General features: G+C 38.4%; 2 protein-coding genes across 8 annotated transcripts in view; one reads left to right on the forward strand and one right to left on the reverse strand.

Annotated features, from left to right (window-relative positions):
* Window positions 1-9,362, reverse strand: part of LOC129764660 (uncharacterized) — a 65,467-nt gene extending 56,105 nt beyond the window's left edge. Inside the window, exons 1-2 of one of the 3 annotated variants that reach the window (XM_055763975.1) lie at window positions 8,629-9,362; window positions 6,586-6,981 (exon numbers count right to left, since the gene is read on the reverse strand). The gene's annotated coding sequence lies outside the window, so the exon portion shown is untranslated. The other 2 variants (XM_055763977.1, XM_055763976.1) reach the window with 2 other exon arrangements.
* Window positions 7,308-22,663, forward strand: LOC129764663 (peroxynitrite isomerase THAP4-like). 5 transcript variants are annotated; one of them, XR_008741185.1, is made up of 5 exons: window positions 7,308-7,494; window positions 8,313-8,577; window positions 8,639-8,740; window positions 17,019-17,283; window positions 17,345-18,349. XR_008741185.1 is itself a non-coding variant. In XM_055763982.1 (4 exons), exons 1-4 carry the CDS (start codon window positions 8,169-8,171, stop codon window positions 20,254-20,256), a joined length of 441 nt encoding a protein of 146 aa, XP_055619957.1. In that variant the 5' UTR covers window positions 7,927-8,168; the 3' UTR covers window positions 20,257-22,663. The 5 variants fall into 5 exon arrangements, 2 of the variants coding, with proteins under 2 accessions (XP_055619957.1, XP_055619956.1); XR_008741187.1 differs by lacking the exon at window positions 7,308-7,494 and adding an exon at window positions 7,605-7,913; XR_008741186.1 differs by lacking the exon at window positions 7,308-7,494 and adding an exon at window positions 7,607-7,918.
* Window positions 22,664-24,322: the final 1,659 nt, after the last annotated feature.

Here is a 24,322-nt window from a genome sequence, read left to right on the forward strand (position 1 = left end):
ATAGAAAGACGCTGCTAAATGTTGTAAATGTTTGGTTGGTCCCACAAATCCTTTACGGAATAGGCACCTTCAGCCGTGGAGGGGACAGGGTGTTAAACACCATCCAACCAATTTACAATAAAGCAATTCGGCTCGCAATTGGCGCTTCCCTTCACCCACCTGGTAACAAAAGCCATCACTCATAAGCCATCCGTCACTTGTCACTCCCCGAAAGCGACCACAATGTCCCATTAATACATAGGGCTAAAACATGGTTCAAAAATCTCACGAACAAAGATCTTCCAGATATATGTGAACGTTCATCTGCGACGGGAAGAAATTGGAACGTCAAACCGCCGAACATTAACCTTGAACTTCTCAAGGCAGTTCGGGCGGGAGACCCTTCTCCAAAAGTCAAAGCCTGCTTCAATAACCTCGTTACATCCAATTTTCAAATCAACCACCAGGTATACACAGATGGTTCAGTCAGTGCCGATGGAGTTGGATGTGGAATCTTTGAGAGTAGATACACTGGTAGCTTTTCTCTTCCACCGCAATGCTCCATCTTCAGTGCGGAAGCTTTCGCCCTTTTAATAGCTACCCAAGAATGCACCCATGATTTTCTTCCTACCACAATATTCTCAGACTCAGCTAGCTGTCTCCACGATCTTCTAAGTGGAAACAGCAAACACCCATGGATTAAGCAAACAGAAGAGTCTGCTTCAAATAAAAACATCTCCTTCTGCTGGGTTCCTGGTCACTCAGGAATCCGCGGAAATACAGCCGCCGACATACTGGCCGGCAAGGGCAGCAAAATAGAACCCCCAGACATGCCCTGTCCTCCATCTGACATTGTCCGCTGGGTAAAACAGCAAGTCCGTGAAAGTTGGGACATAGGTTGGATAAACAGCCGTCCCACTCATCTTCATATAATTAAAAATTCCACTCTCCCTTGGGAGGACCGTCTCAATAGTAGGGAAAGGCAAGTCCTTACCCGTCTTCGAATTGGGCACACTAACTTCGCCCACTCACACTTGTTCTGCAGAGCCGAAAAACCCCAATGTGCTTGCAACGAAGCTCCGGTTTCCGTTAGCCATCTTTTACTTGAATGTCAACATACCAAAGATGCTCGAGTCCGACACAACATAGGTCAGAGTCTCCGAGATATCCTCAGTAGAGACGAGACCCAAGAAACCAATTTAATTGCGTTTCTGAAAGAAACCGACTTCTTTGGTAAAATCTAAATCGAAATACTAAATACCTTGGAAATTGCTTATTAAAGTTCGCCACCTCACAGTCATGTATGCGTGTTTATGTGTGTATACACATGTATGTACGGGTCGGAAGGAAGGAATTCATACATGTATATACACGCATTCAATAATAATAAATAACAAATAATATAATATATACTTTCATACCCATATCTATCTTCTATCCATTACATTATACTTTAATCAACTTCCTATTCCTACAGCCACACTCACCAAGGAGGATAAATTCATTAAATAAACCTCTCCATTTTTCAGCTCTACTATATACCATTAAATTCAAAACCACTATATTTTATTATCTATTCAAACTGTATTTCATTTCATTTCACCCCACCCCTCTTTCCTTCCCATACCACTCCCACCCCCTTCCACTCCACTAATCCCACCCAAATCCTTTCCACTCCTTTCCTTCCTATCCTCCTGAGAAGGGCCTTTTTGTTTTTTTGTTTTTGGAACACGCCTTTCGCTGGGTCACTTGTGCTTCGTTACTGCTTTGGTCCTCGGATCAGTAAATATTTACTTTTCTTTACAGCATATATTAAATATCTTATGAAGCATGGGATCTCTTCCTACCTTCTTCTTTAACCGAGGGTCGAGCGGACAGATCTGATGAGTGATTTTTTTGGTTTCCCTTTCGCCAGTCCCCTCTGGGCTGGTTTTATTGTGGCTCTTCACTGGGCAAGAGGCGAATGAACTGCAAAGTTTAAAGCCTCTTAAAAACAAAGAAAGAAAGAAAGTGAGACACATTCATTTTTCGTGAGGACATCGACAAGACAACATCGTTGCCTAACGTGCTGGAGGAGGTGGACGGCCAAAGGATCGACACATACACGCGCAGAACTCTTTCCGTTAGGATGCCATTCAGCATCGAGAAAGTTCCGGAAAGATCTAATCATTGCTGGAAAATAATCTGCCAGTTCCTTTGGGAATTTTCAAAATATATTCATGTGAAAGAGTTTAATTGAATGTTTTCTATCCATGTAACACTGTGACCAAATATGTTTCAATCAAGTGCTATTAACAGGTGGTTATCGAGTTGGTATTAACCACTGGTGGGCTTCCAGTATCGAGGAAAATGTGGAAATAACTAATCGTTACTGAAAATAATCTGCCAGTTTCTCTGGGAATTTTCAAAATATATTCATGTGAAAGAGTTTAATTGAATGTTTTCTATCCATGTAACACTGTGACCAAATATGTTTCAATCAAGTGCTATTAACAGGTGGTTATCGAGTTGGCATTAACCACTGGTGGGCTTCCAGTATCGAGGAAAATGTGGAAATATCTAATCGTTACTGAAAATAATCTGCCAGTTCCTTTGGGAATTTTCAAAATATATTCATGTTGAAGAGTTTATTTGAATGTTTTCTTTCCATGTAACACTGTGATCAAATACATTTGGTTTTGTGGTTTTTCAATCATTCGCAATTAACAGGATAGCTTCAGAAGATTGTTCTTCCCCATCAGTAGGATATTTCCGTATCCAATATTGTATGCGCCCGCAATCGATTATTGCTCAGTCGCCGAAAGTTCCGAGCTCAGAGAGTTCATTCCCCTCTAGTTTGCCTTCCAAATTGCCATCGTAAACCACGCCTTCTCTCGATTCAATCACGCACAAAAAGCATACTTAAGCGATATTCTGGTGGTGAGATGCATTCATTTTTCGTGAGGACATCGACAAGACAACATCGTTGCTGAGGGTGCTCGACGGCGAAGGATCGAGATCTGCCCTGAAACGCAAGCAGTTTGTTTGAAACTGTGAGGGAGCACAGAGAAGCCGATCCTTCAGGAGAAGAGAAGGTGACCATCGAAGTAGCCGCTACATACACACATACACGCACGGAATTCTTTCCGTTTGGATGCCATTCAGCATTGAGAAAGATCCGGAAAATAATCTGCCAGTTCCTCTGGGAATTTAAAAATACATTCATGTGAAAGAGTTTAATTGAATGTTTTCTATCCATGTAACATTGTGACCAAATATGTCTCAATCAAGTGCTATTAACTGATGGTTATCAAGTTAGCATTAACCACTGGTGGGCTTCCAGTATCGAGGAAAATGTGGTAATATCTAATCGTTACTGAAAATAATCTGCCAGTTCCTCTGGGAATTTAAAATTACATTCATGTGAAAAAGTTTATTTGAATGTTTTCTATCCATGTAACACTGTGACCAAATACATTTGGTTTTGTGATTTTCAATCAATCGCAATTAACAGGATAGCTACTGAAGATTATTGTTCCCCATCAGTAGGATATTTCCGTATCCAATATTGGATGCATAAAACCTTGTGCCTCCAACGTAACGCTCTCGTTTTCGAAGTCCCCCAAATATTCATTCATTCAGAATGAATTTAGATTCAACTTCAAACAAATGATCTCTAAATCAACGATAGTCCTACGTCACCCTTGCGGTTATACCATAGATATAATCCACTTCCTGTTTTTGATGCTAACATCTCAAACGTCAAAAGCATTTATTTTCTTCAAAACAGCGATCCGCGTTGGCGGCATTGTGCTTCGTTTACTAGTTTAGGGGAGCGTCAACAAATAGCTGATTTGCAGTCGAAATGAACGTTTTCAAAACTAAAATTATGAATGAGAATTAGCTTTTCCATATGAAATTAGTATTCTATTTGAATTAAAAACATTTTTGTTTGCAGTTGTGAAAAAGTCTCATGTGATAATTGTTTATGAAGACAATTTTATATTATAATGAAAAAATTCAACAACAATTTTGGAATTGTATAGCCATATGGTTGAATGAAAGTCAGAAATACGTGTTTCAAGTAATTAAATAACATGATGTGAAAATTTTCATTCAAATTATAAAATTTAAAAATCGACTTCGTGTCTACTAATCTGATAGAGATTACACTAACGAGTTTGGGACACAAATTATGGCCCTAATTTGAAGTCGCCACCAGACACCATCGCGAATTACCAATTTACCACCATCTGACATATCGTGATGTCGATGATGAACTTTTACAGCAGAGGGATAGTGAGATATGCGATGACGGTAGGTAGAGTGAGATAGCAATAATCGTGCCATACACCTGGTATATTCATATAGACCGCAAAGTTTTACTGGCAACACCGCTCTCTTTTCCCATTCGTTGCTCTCCGCAAATGGTGACCGAATGATGACGTAATTTTTCTTGTATAATTTATTGATTTGCACTTGTCTGTGCAGTGGGTTTCGCTATAGTAGAGCGGGACGATATATGCGGTTCAAACTTGTATGCAGGCTTCGAAAATGGTTTGCGCTGTTTAATACAGCTCGAATATGCAAACAACAGTCTTCGTTCCTCTCTTGGTTTAATCATATAATGTTACACAAGTGATTACTGTCATTCATACAAGTATCTGAATGGTCCTCTCATATTTGGTTATATGTTCGTGAGAGGTTACTTGCATGACACATTGTGTATCATTCGATTTTGATCGAAATCCAAACACTGATTCTGTTGTAGGTTATATTCTTCAATTCGTTTTGTGTTTTCGTTCCTGGTGATACAGCTTTCTTACTGGGGGTCGCGTTAGTCACCTGCGTGATTTTCCCTTGAGCTTGTGAACCTGTTGCTTCGTCCATATTCCGGTCAATTTCGTCTTGAGAATTGTTCATATTCGATAGATTCGGTATACTCGAAATATCGGGTGATTTCCGTTTATTATCCTCCATCTTTATTTTTTCGTTCCGCCAAGATGGCGTCGCTTGTACACGTTTTTCTTTCAAACTTCTTCCGATTATTTTTTTATGTTCTAATCACTGATTTCACTATTGCTGATTGTATTTTACTTTTCTCTGCCGAGAATTACGCTGTGAACAAAACGCTTTGCAATGGTCTGTATGTATTCTTAATCACAGACAGAATAACGTCCGAACGCATGACGCGACAAAACTCGAATGAACTATGCTTCTGATTCCATTTCATACTCAACAAATAACACGGCTTACAGAGACAAAGCTAGTTCTTTAGCGAGTAAACATTTTTTGACGTAGGATTACGTCTTTCGGGAACATATTGGGGTACAAATTGAAAATCGAAAATCGAGCACATCGTGAAAATTGTCCAATTTCAAACGCTTATTGCTCAGTCATTTAATGATGGATTGATGAAATTTTTGCATCAATCGATTTCGGTACTCCATAACAATTTTCTATATTGAAGAAAATAATATATGTCATGTAACTAACTATCGAACAATTGAAAAATCTCAACCCTTATCTTAACGGAAATACCCACTTCTGATTGGTCGAAATTGACTATACATGCGGCGGGTCCCTAACAGAGACATCAAAATAAAGCTGCCTGGAGGAAATCCACATTGCAAATACATGAAAGTAGGCGGAACTTTTGCTCCTATCGAGATGTATTCCCTAACAGAAACATCGAAATCAAGCTGCCTGGGGGAAATCCACATTGCAAATACATGAAAGTAGGCGGAACTTTTGCTCCTACCGAGATGTATTCCCTAACAGAGACATCGAAATCAAGCTGCCTGGGGGAAATCCACATTGCAAATACATGAAAGTAGGCGTAACTTTTGCTCCTACCGAGATGTATTCCCTAACAGAGACATCAAAATCATACTGCCTGTGGGAAATCGACATTGTAAATACATGAAAGTAGGGGGAGCTTTTGTTCCTACCGAAATGTGTTCCCTAACAGAGACATCAAAACCAAGCTGCCCAGGGGAAATCGGCTTTGCAAATATATGCAAGTTGGGAGCATTTCTATATTGCAAGTAAGGTGAGTGATACGATTAATTCTAGCAAATAAAATTTAAATTTGGAACTTTAATGTTGGTTGCTTCGTTAAATTTCATATCAATGGCCGATCGTGTATTGTGAAAAATTTAGCACAAGTGTAAGTGTAAAATTGTATATGGTAGCAGTTGTGTTAAAAATGACTTGATATATGGAACGATTTATTTCATATTTCATAAATAAAAACCAAGGTGTGTTCTCGCTCGAGAACGGGTCGTTTGGTTTAAGCTGTCTGTTTTGTTGTGTTTATTTTGACCCAAGGAAAGTTCATACGGCGAGAAAAATTTGAAAAGTGAAAAAATATTAGAAAAAGTGATTTCCCATATGCTCTACATATAGTATTAGGTGCTGTTAGTCCAATTAAAATCCGCATTGGGTTGAATAAACACTCAGAAAGTGAAAGTTATAAAAGAAAATTACCTTTCCCATTTCAAATATGTTTTCTCTATATTGAAGTAACATGTTTTTACTGACGAGAAAAAATTATAATTGTGTTCGGTATTGGTAACTATTTTATATTCCATTAGTGAGTTTTTTTCATATTTCATCCATACATACCATAGGAGGCATCTCGTCTAGGATCACAGAGGGCGGTTTTCATCATATCTCGTTCCACTTCGGTATCTTTTATCTGATACGCACCATCCAACGACTGTTTACCATCTTTCTGTCATCACTACTCGGTAAACACTGGTGGAGTGAACTAACAATATCCAACAATCAAACAAAATTGCCCTTTTCAGGGCCATCAAATCATTATCAAAGAGTTTAACGATGTAATTCTTCAAACGTATCCAAAATCAACATATAGCCCAACGGAATCCTACGTCAACTATGCGGTCGTGTCTCGGACACAACCCTCCTGTGACTTTTTTTTTTGATGACGTCATCCGAATTGTCAGTGTAAACAGTCGCCAGTTATATTTTGTTTTCCGACTTACGCGTAAATGTTCCCTTAAATGAAAAATCGAAAATGGTTCAATGCGCTGTGAGCGGGTGTATAAATTATGAAAATGACATTATCGGGCCTAAAAAGAGATTCTTTCGTTTTCCGAAAAACCGAGAATTATGTTCTTTGTGGATAAATGTTTTATCAAATTATTCATGGTGTTAAATATAATCAACTATATTATCAACGCACAAACTTACAAAGCACGAAAAATAAAAAATAAGAACACATTGTTTACTTCAACGACTCAGATGACGTAACTAAAAAATGACTGATCCGGAGTAGCTAGCCTTGTCTCTGTAAGCCGTGAACAAATAACATTTGTCATAAATTTGACAACAGTCTTTTTTATTATTCGTTTCATTACGATCTGTCCCATAGCAGATCTCATCTCTAAACGACAGTTTCCAGATAAGGCAGAATTCACCAACTCAGCATTCGAAAACCTAGGCTCGAATAGCTTGATGTTGGAGTTTTAATTTTTATAAATTTATCCATAAATCGGGGATCTGATAAAGGTATGATAAGAACCAAGATGGTGGAATTGACAGGTGGCACGTAACATACACTATTTACAAAAGACGTATGAGGAACAGCGGGACGATAAGTTTTGATTTGTTTATTCGCTTGCATACGTTATTATGGTTATGTTTGAAATCGTCGAAGATTTTTTTTTTTTTCAGTATTATAGTGACTTTCAACTCATTTGGCTGGTTCGTCACTTCTACTTCCATTTTTGGAAGAATGTCGGGAGTGAGAATTGAACTCGTGACCTTTAGCGTGAGAGGCATGGATGTTACCACTACGCCAGATCGCCTCCATCGTCGAAGATAGAGTTTGAAGGAAATTTTTTTGAAAGCAGTTATTATCGTAAAATTATCGGAAAATATTTTAAAAGCAGCTATTATCGTTGATCACAGTTTGTGTTAAACCAACAGTAAGGTATTTATTTTATATATACTGTATTTGGGCGCTGAATATTGCATCAATAGCACGGGTCTGATGGATTTGTTGTGTGTTTGCAGCGAGAACAAAAATGTGTCTCGGTTTCCGCCAGCTGGCTCGGCTACAATTATGCAGCGCATTTTGTGCCTAGTGAAACTTATTAATTCTTGAGCGCTCAAAAAAATCCGGCCTGGATAGTTACTTTGTGCGTAGGGCATTATGTTTATGAAGAAACAGAAATTAATATATGGTTACGGATGGCTTAGCGTTTGTGTCGCTAGTAATGAGGCTTCTTTATTATTCATTCAATTCTTCCATACAGACTGCTTCCTCTCGCGTTATTCTATGAAGGGAAAATTCATTCATATTCACATTTTTTCGATTTTTGCAGATGGCATATTATTGCGCAGTGAAAGGATGTGGGAACACAAGGTTTATAACGAAAAGTAACCCGGACATTGTGTACCATACTTTTCCCAGAGGCGCAGACAGATTACGTAGATGGATAGTTTCCTGTGGCCAATCCGAGAATTGGAAACCGCAGAAGAACCAAGGCATTTGCTCCCGTCATTTCGATAGAAACAGCTACGGTGAACAGTATAAAAAAAGCCACCAACTTATTGGCACTAGGAAATGTAGGATGTTACTTCCTGATGGTAAACATTTTTCCTCTGAATTGTGTGATATATGTAAAAAGTTTTATTTACATTGTTTTAGCTATTCTCACGATGCAACTTTCGAACTTGTTGACTGAAACCACTGCATCTTTCCCAAATAATATGAACATTGAAGATGAAAAAAATTCGCTGCCTGAACCTTGTAAGTATCTCGCGACTACAAAAGCATTAGCTATACCCTACACGAGCGTTCGAATATGTCGTTGATTTTCCAGACGAGAATAGTCCAGACGGTATGATTCAGGAATAGCATTAGATAATTGGGAATTCAAACAGGATTCGTTACAGTATCAATGAACCTATCAATTAATATTTGGTTTTAAATGCTGAAATTGACGTATTTGGTATGATGGTTTTTGGCTACCAATCCAGCACGTCCATTGAGTAATTGATGATTTTAAGCGCTATTTGGAAAAAAAATCGCGTGTCTCGGATCTGTAGTGACTGTGTGACGCATAGACGTTTACATTTAAAATCAAGATTATTAATGACGAAGCACATATGTGTAGAAAACACGAAAACATGTGACTTTTTTGGTCCAGTATTTGATTATCAACTACAGTAGAACCTCGATTATCCGTGAGCGATTGATCAGCGGTGCGGATTATCCGCGAAAGTGAGTTCCCTAGCAATTCTATAAACCTTCCCGAAATTTGTCAGTGAGTGGTAGAGTCTTGCTTTTTTGATCTGGTCATGACTTTCACAATATCTGATCACAAGACCTTACAGATTGATAGTTCAATATTTTCTGTATTGATGAAACATAGTTTTCATGCTGAAATATCTTTTTTTTCGTATTCGTACCGCATTTTCAATCCTATATTGCGTTATCCGCGATTTCCGTTATTCGCGGTGGTCCAACCAGACTATTCCGCGGGTAATCAGGGTTCTACTGTACGCACTGTTTATGAGTATATGACGGTAATCGCTTCAATACTTTTTTTTAGATGTAGTAACATTGATAGCACCGTATTACGTAGTTGGATGTGAAAACTCCAACAGACCAATTTGTATGATGATTTGAGTTTTTGAGTCTATAAGAGATGCACATTCATTCGGCCATAGACTCATTTCTTTATTTTGACGTAGGACTACGTCTCTCATTTCTATACCGGGGTGTAAAACCAAAGTTTCGAGAACGAAAGCGTTACGCTGGAGACCGAGATTTTGAGCGTTAATAGCTCTTAAACAACTGAACGAAATGGTATGATAAATACTTCATTTGAAAGATAAAATGTCTACGCGTCATATACTTGTTACTTTTTCATCCAAAAACTTGTTTCAATAGTCTTAAAATTGCTTTCAAAACAGGCTATTGAAATCACCAATCGGTATATAAGCGAACGCCGCTCGTAAACCCACTCAGTTATGATTGAACAGCGATTGGAGCATGTTGTCGCTGTTGTTGTGGAGCTAATTTCGTTTATCATGAAAACGCTGATGAACGGTGTCACCAAGAGCCTGTTTGTGCACCTAAGGCCAAAAGGGAATCCATCAGGAGGAGAGTGATGCCACGGTTCCGCTTGAAACATCGGAGCAGCCGCCACACACACACATACACGCGCGGAATTCTCGTTGCTATCATCGTTGCTGAAAAATAATCTGTTCCCCTGGGAATTGAAAAATACATTCATGCGAAAGAGTTTATTTTAATGTTTTCTATCCATATAACACTGCAACCAAATACATTTGGTTTTGTTATTTTTCAATCAATCGCAATTAACAGGAAAGCTTCTGAATATTTTTTTTCCCCATCAGTGGAAATTTTCGTATCCAATATTGGATGCATAACATGAAAAACGGAAAATGTTTCACATCGCGAAAATCAAGCCATTTTCGAGCGATTATTTGCTTTCTACTCATATAATGCTGCGACCAAATACATTTCGTTTTGGATTTTTTCAATCAAGTGTGATCAACGTAAGACCACGTCTTTTGGTAATTTATTAGAGGTGCAATGAATCTTTAGGAATTCCCGCTCTACGCGCACTGGCAAACAATGTTTACTCAACAATTTCTCAAACGAGAAATGGGTGTTGTGAGAAAGGATTAGCGAACGCGAAAACGACAAACGGCAGAAAGATACGTTTGGAGGTTGAAGGAAAGTGGCAGAAAACTTCTTCATTCTATCATTCAAATAATGTGATTCATACCACATCGTTTTGCCAGAAAGAGATTATTAATGTTCAAAGGAGGAATCGAGTCCTCCGAGGAAATTACCCAGCGCAAATTAGAGTCGACTATCGATTGCGGCATTCGTACACAAATAATTTTATAATGCAGTTTCACCAAAGTGATTTCTTCGGATATATTCACTACATCATGTCATGTATTTCATATTCTTCAATAAGAAATCCATATCCATGGCACCTATCGGTAACGAATTATTATCGAAACCACGATTTTCGCTAAATGCTCCTTTCAGTTCGGCCTGTAAAAAACTTTTCTGTACTCTAATCCATCAAATTTGGAGCCCTGAAAAGGGCCGTTGATTATATGCTAAGCTAATATAGCACGCTCTCCTCGGATACGATGGGCAAGCTGGATGTCCTTGGGCATGATGTGACGCGTTTTGCATGGATAGCACACAAATTGGTATCTTCGAATAAACCTCCTGCAGCGTCATAACCGCGGAACTTTGGAAGCGCAAGTCGGTTTTGAAGTCCTGAGCAATTCCACGAACCAAATGCTGCAAAGGTAGCTTGCGGATCAGCAATTCGGTCGACTTCTGATAGCGATGAATTTCACGCAAAGTTCCCGGTCGATAGCGATGTGGCTTCTTCACCTATCCTGCGGCTGGTGCGCTTATCCGAGCTGCTTTCGTGTGCCTTACCACTGAAAGACTAACTAGCTATCTGCTTGGTCCCAAACAAACGAGTCGTCACGGTGCGAGAGTAGAGTAAGAAATGAACGAAAGCAAAGGAAGCGTCATTTTATAAACCATAAAAGTATAGAATCTAAATCCCACCCTTATTATATTCGTGAGTATACAGTAAGCTTATATAATAAAGAGGGTTGGGTTTACATTACATTACATTACATTACATTCGATTCTTTTATGTTTTATAAAATGACACTTCCCTTGCTTTCGTTCATTTCTTACTCTACTTTCGCACCGTGAGGACTTGTTTCATCGGGACTAAGCAGACAGCTCGTTAGTCCTTCGGCGGTAAGGCACCACGAAAGCAGCTCGGATAAGCGCACCAGCCGCAGGAAGCGTGAAGAAGCCACATCGCTATCGACCGGGAACTTCGCATGAAATTCGTTGCTATCAGAAGTCGACCGAATTGCTGATCCGCAAGCTACCTTTGCAGCATTTGGTTCGTGGAATTGCTCAGGACTTCAAAACCGACTTGCGCTTCCAAAGTTCCGCGGTTATGACGCTGCAGGAGGCTTATTCGAAGATACCAATTTGTGTGCTATCCATGCAAAACGCGTCACATCATGCCCAAGGACATCCAGCTTGCCCATCGTATCCGAGGATAGCGTGCTATATTAGCTTAGCATATAATCAACAGCACTTTTCAGGGCTCCAAATTTGATGGATTAGAGTTCAGAAAAGTTTTTTACAGGCCGAACTGAAAGGAGCATTTAGCGAAAATCGTGGTGTCGATGATAATTCAATACCGATAGGTGCCATGGATATGGATTTCATTATGAAGAATATGAAATACATGACATGATGTAGTGAATATATCCCCATATCGAAGAAATCACTTTGATGAAACTGTTTACCGTTTGTCGTTTTTAAGTGTTGGGAAAGGGCATTATTTTTGCTGAGTAAATTCCAAGATAAAATCCATTCCTTCTTCAAGCGTGATTCATTCTGCTTTGGATCAACGGAACAGTGATAATCATTTCATACAAAAGATAAAATGTCCAAGAGTTATATGATTGCTATTTATTGAGTCGGAAAATTGTTTCAATAACTTAATGATAGCTTCGAAAACAGGTTATAAAATGACGCTTCCTTTGCTTTCGTTCATTTCTTACTCTACTCTCGCACCGTGACGACTCGTTTGTTTGGGACCAAGCAGATAGCTAGTTAGTCTTTCAGTGGTAAGTCACACGAAAGCAGCTCGGATAAGCGCACCAGCCGCAGGATAGGTGAAGAAGCCACATCGCTATCGACCGGGAACTTTGCGTGAAATTCATCGCTATCGGAAGTCGACCGAATTGCTGATCCGCAAGCTACCTTTGCAGCTTTTGGATCGTGGAATTGCTCAGGACTTCAAAACCGACTTGCGCTTCCAAAGTTCCGCGGTTATGACGCTGCAGGAGGCTTATTCGAAGATACAAATTTGTGTGCTATCCACGTAAAACGCGTCACATCATGCCCAAGGACATTCAGCTGGCCCGTCGAATCCAAGGAGAGGGTGCTATATTAGCTTAGCATATAATCAACGGCCCTTTTCAGGGCTCCAAATTTGATGGATTAGAGTTCAGAAAAGTTTTTTGCAGGCCAAACTGAAACGAGAATTTTCGTTTGGATGCCATACAGCATCGAGAAAATTCCGGAAAGATCTAATCGTTGCTGAAAAATAATCTGCCAGTTCCCTGGGAATTGAAGAATACATCCATGCGAAAGAGTTTATTTTAATGTTTTCTAATTATATGGCGAACACAGCGACCAAATACATTTGATTTCGTAATTTTTCAATCAAGTGTAATTAGCTGTTTATTAGAGATAGGAAATTGCGTTACGAAAGGGGGGGGGGAGGTTCAAAATCCGGATTTTTGCGTTACGTAATTTGTGCATGACGCCTGAGGACATCGACAAGACAACATCGTTACTGAACGAGCTGAACGGCGAGGGATCGAGGTATTCATTACCTGGCTTGACCTGACCTGAAATGCAATCAGTTTGTTTTAACTGTGAGGGAGCGCAGAAAAGCCGATCGATCAGAAGGAGAAGAGAAAGTGACCAAGAGAGTATCAGCATCGAAATACGGTTCCTCGGGAAGACATAGAAGCAGCCGCCACACACACACACATACACGCGCGCAACTCTTTTCGTTTGCTGGTTATCGAGAGGAAACCTGGAAAGAAATGATCGTTGCTGAAAAATAATCTGCCAGTTCCCCTTAGAATTGGAAATTACATTCAAGCGAGTTTATTTTAATGTTTTCTATCCATATAATACTGCGACCACATACATTTGGTTTTGTGATTTGTCAATCAAGTGCAGTTAACAGGAAAGCTTCTGAAGATTATTCTTCAGAACAAGGTTTTTTGTATCCAATATTGGATGCATAAAACCTTGAGTCTTCAAAGTAACACTCTCGTTTTTGAAGTCACCCAAATATTTATTTATTCATTCATTCAGGATGGATTTAGATTCAACTTCAAACAAATGATCTCTAAATCAACGATAGTCCTACGTCACCCTTGCGGTTATACCATAGATATAACCCACTTCCTGTTTTTATATCACATATAAGCTAGTACTTACGATTTGTTTTATATCAGCTCTACAACAAACTAGGTTTGAAGAAAATGGATTGGAGAATTCCAACATGTTTTATTTGGAGCTCAACGAATCTTTCGTTTCCATTGATAAACTTAAAAATACAATCAAGGCGCTGGAAGATTATAAAAAGCAAGCAGATATGAAAATAACCGAACTGACGAGTGCATTACAAAAAGAGCGCCAACTTGTGTACAACAAAGAAGAGCAGATAAAAGTACTCAAAAATAAAAACATGTTTATGTCATCGGAAATGAAAAAAGAACGCAAATCGCTGAATAAGCTTTTAACAGAACTTGAAAAAAAGGATAACATTTGTGAAACAGAGCATATTCCTAGGACTCAAATGATCAACCACATACATGAAATGTTGAGCAGCGTATTAACGAAAAACCAATTGGATGTAATCCTTGGACGGAAGCAGAAGCAACGTTGGAACTCGAACGAGATTTCAACCGCATTCGCTATACGCTACTTGAGCAAGCGCTGCTACACATACATACGGAATGATCTACGCATTCCACTGCCAGGACTTACTACCCTAAATACATACGCTAACCAACTAGATCTACATTGTGGGTTACTGTCGGATGTTTTACGATACATGAATATTGTTGGGCTGGACATGGAAGAAAGACAACTAGCATGTATCATTTCATACGATGAGATGAGCGTGCGTCAACTCATAGAGTATGATAAAAAAAAGGACGAAATTGTTGGACCGTATAAATACGTTCAAGTTGTAATGGTACGTGGTTTGTTTGCCAGCTGGAAACAGATTTTATTTGTTGCGTTCGATCAACCAATGACAACCCAAATTCTTAAAAAAATAATCTGCGAGCTCCACAAAATACGATATATCGTAGTAGGAGTAAATTCGGACAACGGACCTGCCAACACAATATTAAGAAAGAATTTGGGAATAACGATAGAAAAAACATATTTTGAACATCCCGTCTCAAAGGAAAACATTTATGTTTTTGGAGACAGTCCACACAATCTTAAACTTTTGAGGGATTGGTTCATTGGAGAAGGGATAATTTGGAAAAACAAAACAATCAATTCTCGATTAGTGAGAAGCATCATTGAAGATAGATGTTACTGTGAACTAACACCGCTTTTCGCCCTCAACTATGGGCACATCGATCTCTCGACAGTCGAAAAACAAAATGTAGCGAAAGCCGCACAACTTTTGTCACACACAACAGCAACTGTGTTGAAAGAAGGTTTTACGCAAACAAACGAGGAGGAAGAAGCTAATCTTGTCGCTGACTTCATCGAAATATGCAATAACTGGTTTGACGTCTTCAATTCTTATAGTCCTTTCGCTGCAGTAGATATGAAGAGATCCTACACTGCTACTGATAAACAGGTTGAAGCTCTGGATCGAATGCTTCAAATGCTAGAAGATTGTAAGCCAATTAAAAAAAGTGGAACAGTCTGTACGACCTTGACAACGTTCCAGCAATCAATCATTATCTCAATCAAATCACTGAAATGCTTGTTTACAGATATGCAAAGAAAATACGATATAAAATTCATATCAACCTTTAAGGTAAGCTAGGCATTATATGAATCTATGTTTAAACATACAGTCATTCCATGCCAAACCGATATGGTGGTTCTCAGATTTTGATTAAAATTGGTAGTTTCGTTCCTGACCGCAAGATATCAGACCCGTTTTTTTATTTTTTCATTAGGGTGGTCCGAAAGATCATTTTCCCTTTTTTTCCAATTACGGCTTTTTTCAAAAATTCATAACTTTTGAACTATTGCACCGATTCAGACAATCGACATCAAATTGAAGAGAATGAGCTAGGATTTGGTTTTTTATTGTATTTGGTTTTCATGATCTCGGGACCAAGAGCGCTATATCTTTTTATATTTTTTTCTTGAAAGCTGAGGTTTTTTTTCATAACATATCCAAGGATAATAGAGGCGTTATTTTCTGTTCTTTAGTTATAATTTCTCAAAATTAAACGAAGATCCTAAAAATCTTTTTTTTTAAATTTCTGAGCTACTGGACCGATTCAGATGATCGACATATCAAATTATAGCCAATGAGCTAGAATATAACACTTTAAAAAAAATTGTTGTTGTTATTGTTTTTCATAGTTTAAATGATTTTGGGACCAAGAGCTCCATATATATTTTTTTTCTTTAAAGCTAAGTTTTCTTTCACATAACAATACCAAAGAGTTGTTTTATTCGTTTTTGAGTTATGATTTTTCAAAGCCAACACGTTTTCAGTTTTAGTTCAATATTCCTATGCGACAAGACTACTTCTGTGCGACTATAATCTAACACCAGTACGGTATTTTCCCGAAAACTCATTAGCTTCAAATTGATATATCGATCATTTTAATTGGCACAGTAGTTCAAAAGTTATTAGTTTTTTTAAATAATTTTTGGAAAAAAGGGGAACAATTATTTTTTGGATCGGTGATTTTTGAAAAATCATAACTAAAAACAAAAGAAAACGCCTCTCTGAATTTTGTATATGTTATGTAAAAAAGCTTAAATTTTCAACAAAAAATTCAAAAAAAAAAATCAGCGCCCTGGGTTCATAGACCATTAAAACTAAAAAAAAACAAACAATCATTACGATTACGAAAATAAAAACCCTAAAATGAAAAAGGACATCCTAAAAAAATACGAATCTAATTTTGTGATAGGATACAAAACTAACACTAACACATATATATATATATATATATATATATATATATATATATATATATATATATATATATATATATATATATATACATATATATATATATATATATATATATATATATATATATATATATATATATATATATATATATATATATATATATATATATATATATATATATATATATATATATATATATATATATATATATATATATATATATATATATATATCAAAATATATATATATCCTTCAAATCATTTTCATTTTCAGTTAAATCAAGATTTGCTCGAGAATTTGTTCTCACAGATACGCTCGAGAGGAGGCCTCAATGACAGGCCAGCCCCGCTAGATGTTATAAGGCGTCTGCGACTTATAATTCTAGGGAAAACCCCTGGAATAACGCAAAAGAACGACAATACTTACGACCAAAGAAACATTTCACACGTGGAAGATAACTACATCACCACGATGTTATTCCAAAGAGCGGGGATAGATCTGCTTGTTTCGGAGGAAAGTTCGAGTCAGCCATCTGAATGTAATTCAACAGAGATTGAGATATAATAACATTATAAAATAACATATTCTCTAAATTACAGTTTCCGATAACACACGAAAGGAACCGGAAAACACAATTTCGTTGCCATCGATTTCGATTCTAGAAAAAAAATCAAGAAATACATGGTTTTTTATATCTTCTTGGCTGGGTCGCATACAAACTGAAAAAAACCCACCCAGATCTCGGAGATAAAACGGCCAACCTGTCCAGTAGTCAGGTACCGTCTTTCTTGGCAAATTTGTCATATGGTGGATTAACTGCACCCTGTGCCACGTTTCATGTAGTAGGGTTAGAAATGGAAAAAATATTTGTTTCTAGTCTAGGTAGCGAGGGGTTTAAATTTAAAAACAATGTAGTATCGACTATTGTCGAACAAATTCTTAAAGCATATCCGAATTTTGATGTAACCGTTGTTAAAACCTATATCAAAATAAGAACGATCGCTAGGATGCGTTATTTAAATCTCCAACTACAAGGATTTATATCCGTAAATAGAAAACGAAGAAGTGAAATTGAAATTAGGAGAGTAACCAAAAAATACAAAAAGATGAGTTCAAGTTAAAATAGACATGTATATTCCAAATAAAAAATATTGAACGTCGAATACAAAAATTATTCTGTTTAATTAGCATACATCCAGCTCCTTGCAGATTCTAATACTAAGTACATTATCATTAGAACCATTATTTGTTTCTCTAAATGCGCTACACATACAACGTCCCGTCACCGTGAAGTCAACGTAAATGAAATGTCAAATATTCTCCCATGGACGACAGGCGAACTGTAAAGTTTGAAGCCTCTTAAAACAAAGAATCGGATCTCTCATGGAAATCGTATGGTAGCATTCACATACACAATCACCGACAACTTTGATGTCGGCAAAATAAGTCTAAGAGAATAGTTGACGGGACGGTGACGGAGACGCTGTATGTGTAGCGCACTTTATATGCGTCAACTAATCAATAATTATCAGATGCTCACATGAACATATATAACGCGATTTTCAACTATTACATCCATCATTTACACTATTTGTTTGACTAATTCCTCTACAATGGCGCTAACGTTCCTGAGAAACTTCACCGTTTGAACCTAGACTTTTACTTGTGTGTTTTTCAATAGTACTAGTTGAGATTCATTTTTCCATATAACAGGCCTTGAAAGAATTCTGAATGACATGCTCTAAAATACGTGTGTCGGGAGAAATTTCGTTGGCGAAAAGTCCATCGACCAGAACGGGAATCGAATCCGAACCCCCGGCTGTGTAACGCTAACCACTTAGCCACGGAAGCTCATGTTGCTGTATGAGCCATGCAAAATGTGTTTTAAAGATTTATCCACTCGAAGTAGAGGCGGAGTTACCTCAAAGTAATTCTCATCAGTGAGGAGTTGAACAGTATAATATAAGAAATAAAAATAAATAAATCCATAATTAAAATAACTACGATACACAAGTGGACAGCTACTCTCGGAACTCATATCTATTTGACCATTATTTGTTATGTTCTGCGACACGTTCCAGTTAATGGGATAATTCTACATAATTTCGTTGTACATATCAATCCTTTATATGTACAACGGGATATCACATTTTTAGGGTTTCTTTACAGAGAGATTATTTCCTTTCCATACCAACAGTTTCATGTTCCTTAGAAATGATAATTTGTCCGACATAGTCTAATATGCTTGTGATTCGACTTTTGCATTTTCAAATTGCACGTATACACAATCATTCACAATTATATACAAGGGTGTTCACAGAACTTCTATCTAAGTTATTAAGCATAGTATTGTAAAACTAGGAACGCTCCAGATTTCCTTTATTGGATATGTCCAATATAACTAGTTGCAATCTTGAATTTATTGCCTGGTATTCATTGCTTTGAATGCTTTTTAGCCACTAGATAACTTGAGTAATACTTTCAACCTCTTGGCTCATGTTCTTGTTATTCTCCAGTGCTACATAATGCGGCAGCAGCGGTCTTTGACGATTCCGTATGTTATGTATATGTAGCATGAGCCCCCGTTGCATTCTCCGTGCAAATGAGATGCAGTTGAACATGGATTTTATGTAGATATTATTCGTTAATAGTCCATCCGTCTGGCATACATGTTCTATTTCAAAGCGGTAAGCTTCCTTTACACAACACCTGTTCGTAGCATTGTTTTGTACCGGTTCTTAACTGTAAAAAAGTCTATCAATAACGAAAACAAATCAGAACATTCGAATATCACTTTCAAAATATAAAGAACGAGTAGCAGTCAAAGTATTTAGTGTTGCTTGGATGCGTTCTATGTTTGTAAACAAGTTCAAACAAGCGTGAGTAGCGCCTGAACGGCAATTTTGACATTACGTTTTACCTTACACTTCACTTTCCTTGATAAGAACGAGGATCCGCTGGAGACCAGAGTCTTTGAGACGCTAATATGACAATTTTTCTCTGGTGTAGAGTGGTCGGGAACAAGTATGGCGAAATATGGCGGTTTAAGGTATGAAAATGGATCGAGGTGATGACCAAATACAAGTAAAATAAAAAAAATAGATTCAGAATCCGATTCAAAGTTTTGCGGATGAAGTGGGTGTTATGCGAAACTATGTTTGGACATCTACGAAAAATTACTTACATATTGTTTCTACCTTACTGAGGGGAGAATTGTTATCGAAAAGAATTGTTATTGTTATCCAATGACGGAACAGAAATAGCAGTCCAATTTTTGTTTAATTTAATGTACTAGTAGTAAAAAAATATAATTTAAGTAAACTATTTGCTTTGTTCCTTGTTGGCTGGTTACTGAATAACATTGTTGTTAACGTTAAATTTTTTTATATGAATTGTTTATTGTACTAACCGTAGTTTTAAATGTATACATGTACTAACCTAAAATTGTAATGTGTAACCTTCATCAACAGCCCCCTTGAATAAAATCGGCGGGCAAACCATGATGAATTGATGGTGTTCCGGGAGTGGGAGAGAGAGGAAGGAACGGGAATGAGAAATAATGGAGAGAGGAGAGTAGACGGAAAAAGGAAGAAGGACCAAGGTTTCGTGGAAGGAAACGTTAAAGGCCTCGGCCACTTTAGCTGGAGTCTGGAAACGACGAGCAACTATACGAAGGTGGTGAAGTTAACGCTGTTAAAAAGTTGATATTCAAAGTGAGTGTTATACTCCTGGGCGTGTGACAATGAAAACAAGGACGTTCCGGTTCACGCCACGCTGTTTCCAAGCGTGCCCCCGGATTAGGAAACCTCCTGCCGCCCGTGCGCGAATTAAGTGCTGCAGCGATAACGTGCACCCGTGGCCGAGTGGTTAGCGTCTCACATTATCATGCCGGGTGTTCGGGTTCGATTCCCGTTCTGGCCGGGGGATTTTTCGTCAAAGAAATTTCCTTCGACTTGCACTGTGGTCATGCGTATTCAAGAGCTTGCCCCTCGGAATACATTCAAGGCGTGTTATTTGGCTTAAGAAATCTCGACCAAGTATTATTAAATGACGCTAGTTAATGCATACGTTGAGACGGCAAAAGTTCCACAAGGGAACGTTAACGCCATTCAAGAAGAAGAAGAAGCGATAACGATTTCTGCCATACAACCGTACAAGCAGTACAAACCATCCGTACTATAAACTTATGAAAAGTATACTATAAACATTATAATAATATGATTTTAATTTTATTATTTTTTTACATATCCCATAGTTACCTAAATAGGAACATATTCCATCAAATTCCTTTCGAAAATCATATTTGATTTGAACGAGAAAAGTGTCACCCATATCTGGGTGACGGGACGACGAACGTGTTAATGCGACATACATGTCAAGGCAACAGTCAGTGTCGCATTGGAGGCGATTTTGACCTGTAATTGGACATTTTCGGTGAGAGTGGTACAGTGTCGACGTCTGGTTGCGACTTCCAATGTGGAGCCATAATTTGAGCCCCGAACTCGATGTTTCCAAAAATGCCCAATTAGAGGTAAAAATGTCCATTTAAACGTGTAATGCGGGTCTGTCCAATTAGCAAAATGCCGTATTAAATGTAAATTACTGTATTTCCGAGGCATTGGAATATGTTAAAAAGACGGGTGGGTAATGTCGGGGACATAACCGGAGAGGCGTAGGACTAAACCAAGGCCATTCTATAGCGGCGGTCAAATTGGATTTTTATTATATTGACATCAGAGATAAAGGTGTGTTCCAAACTTCAGATCAGCTAGTCAGAAGGAACGGTGAGAAATTTCTATTAATGCGGGACAACTCTACAGACATACTAACAGGTCAAGTTGAATGAAACCGTTCAGAAAAGTAGTTGATTATTTTGTTTCTGTTGACGCCATTTTCTGGTGGCGGCCATTTTTTTCGAGCATTACGGACGGATTTTGGTCGTCATGGACGGCCTACAGAGCACACAATCGCTAATGCAGTGCGTAAATTCGAACAAACTGGACCCGTAGCGGATATTGTGAAACCTTTGCATCATCGTAATGTGCGTTCGGCCGAAAATATTGCTGCTGTTGCTGCCAGTGTGGAGGATGACCCGAATGTTTCGATTCCACGGCGTGCTCAGCAATTGGGCTTGTCAAACACATTATTGTGGCGAATTTTGCATTTGGACCTGCATCTACATCCATATAAAGTCCAACTGGTACAAAAATTAGAGCGTGGTGACCATGGAATGCGTCGGGCATACGTCGATTGGGTGAACGAACAATAGCAGCAAAATGCTGAATTTTCGCATCAAATTTTCTTCAGCGATGAGGCACATTTCAAGCTCGGTGGCTATGTGAACACCCAAAATTTCCGTATATGGGGCTCAGAAAATCCACACGTGATTGTTGAGAGGCCATTGCATCCGCCAAAAGTCACTGTTTGGTGCGCATTATGGTCTGGTGGAGTCATCGGGCCGTATTTCTTTGAAAATGAGGACGGCGAGACGGTAACTGTGAATGGTGAGCGCTATGGCCGCATGTTAACCGATTTTTTTGCCACAAATTGAAGATATGGATACGGATGACATGTGGTTTCAGCAGGACGGCGCCACTTGCCACACAACACGACCGAACATGGCCATATTGCGAACGAAATTTGAGGGACGCATAATTTCCCGTTTTGATGATGCCAATTGGCCGTCTAGATCATGCGATTTGAACCCGCTAGACTTTTTTTTGTGGGGTTATGCGAAAGACCGTGTCTATGCCAACTCTCCGCAAACTCTTGAACATTTGAAAGACAACATTCGTGAAGTTATGACCGAGATACCACTCCATATGTGCCGAAAAGTCATCGAAAATTACCTGTTCCGGATCAAGGTGTGCGAGGAAGCCCTAGGTGGACATCTGAATGATGTTGTATTTCACACAAAATGGCATAAACCAAACTTTAATTTGAAATAAAAGTTTCATCGAAATTCGAATTCTAAGTGTGTTTTATGTGTTATTTTATTTTATGTTTTATTTTATAAAACTGTTTTCTACTAGTCAAGTCCTTCATTTGATACCCATATTGGTGCGGTTTTGAGAAAATCTGTAATCCGCCACTTCGAAGCGGTCGTCATCTTGTATGTTGAAGATACGCAGTTTTATAATGACTGCAGAGAATTTCAGATCAATCGGTCAACAGAAAGGGGGTCTAATTTCGTACATACAAACATACAAACATACAAACATAAAACCTAAATAAAACCGTTTAAAAACTCCGCCATTCTATCAAATCTCTCCTTCACCATGCGCGACGCTTCCGCCGCTTTTAACACAATTCGATAAGTGATTAGGCTCCCCTGCTCCACATCCCATAGAAACTCCTGTCTCTTGCGGTATCGCACCGCATGCATCGATATCTCTTATGCTGAAAATAAATTTCAAGATAGCTTCTACACAGTGCGAGTCCGCCAAATTTAATGGAGCGCCCGACCGAAATCGGCGTTCTGCAAAACCATCCTATATTGCTCAAATTACAACGACATATAATAAAAGACGGGTGGGTAATGTCGGGGACATAACCGGAGTGACGTAGGACTATACAAAGGGGACAGCTTTTGTTAAATATATATTTCAAATATATTGTTTTATTTTCTTCTCCTACGTGAATACCTACCTATCTACCTGAAAAATGGATTAGTTTACTGTTTAATCACTCGATATCCCCATCTTGTTCGGTTAAACCTTCCTGTTTACCTTTGCGTTTGCCACTCGCCACAGCTTTCACAGTTGGAAAATTTCTTCCGATCCAGCTTGTGACATGTTGGTCAGTAAATTAAATTTAATGCGACGTGCCGGAGAAACACTCAGTGTCACATTTGAGGCGATTTAAACCTGTAATTGAACATTTCCGATGACAGTGGTACAGTGTCGACTTTCAATGTGGGGTCATAATTTGGACCCCGAACTCTATGTTTACAAAAATGTCGCATTACAGATCCATCCAATTAGCTCAATGTCGAGCTAAATATAAATTACTGTACTTTCAATCTAGAAGCAAATTAAGAATTGGTGAAAATTGGATAATCGGGAAAGTCCCCAACCATCAATAAGCTCGGAACAACTGCCAAATTCACATACTCATCATGGCAAACAAATTATAAAAAAATCAATTTGTGTTTTATTATTATTTTGGATATTATTTTAGAATGCATTGAACTGTATTCCGTAAACTCTTTTTTGAAAGGTTTAAGGGCCCTGATAAGCACCGTGTTTTATGGAATGTTTCCAATTTAGAAAACTTAGTACTCGTGGCTTAAAAAAAACCATTTCGAACGCCCTCGATGCCGCCTTGTTCTGGATTTGCCACCAAAGCAGTTTGTATAAAGAACAAACTTTTTTCTTCTGCTACCTGATGCCGTTTTGCGATTGCGTTTGCCACTCGCCACTCGCTGCAACTGCCTGTTGTCTTGATGTCCACCGAACCGAATGTGTTCTGTTCCGAATGCAGGTTTTCTTATCGTCGCGAGCAGCTTTGTCAGCTAACTCGATCACTCCGGCGGCTGAAACTATATAACGCCGGCTAGGTGGACTGGTACACAGGTA

This window comes from Toxorhynchites rutilus, chromosome 2 (assembly GCF_029784135.1).
Source record: "Toxorhynchites rutilus septentrionalis strain SRP chromosome 2, ASM2978413v1, whole genome shotgun sequence".
Lineage (NCBI taxonomy): Eukaryota > Metazoa > Arthropoda > Insecta > Diptera > Culicidae > Toxorhynchites > Toxorhynchites rutilus.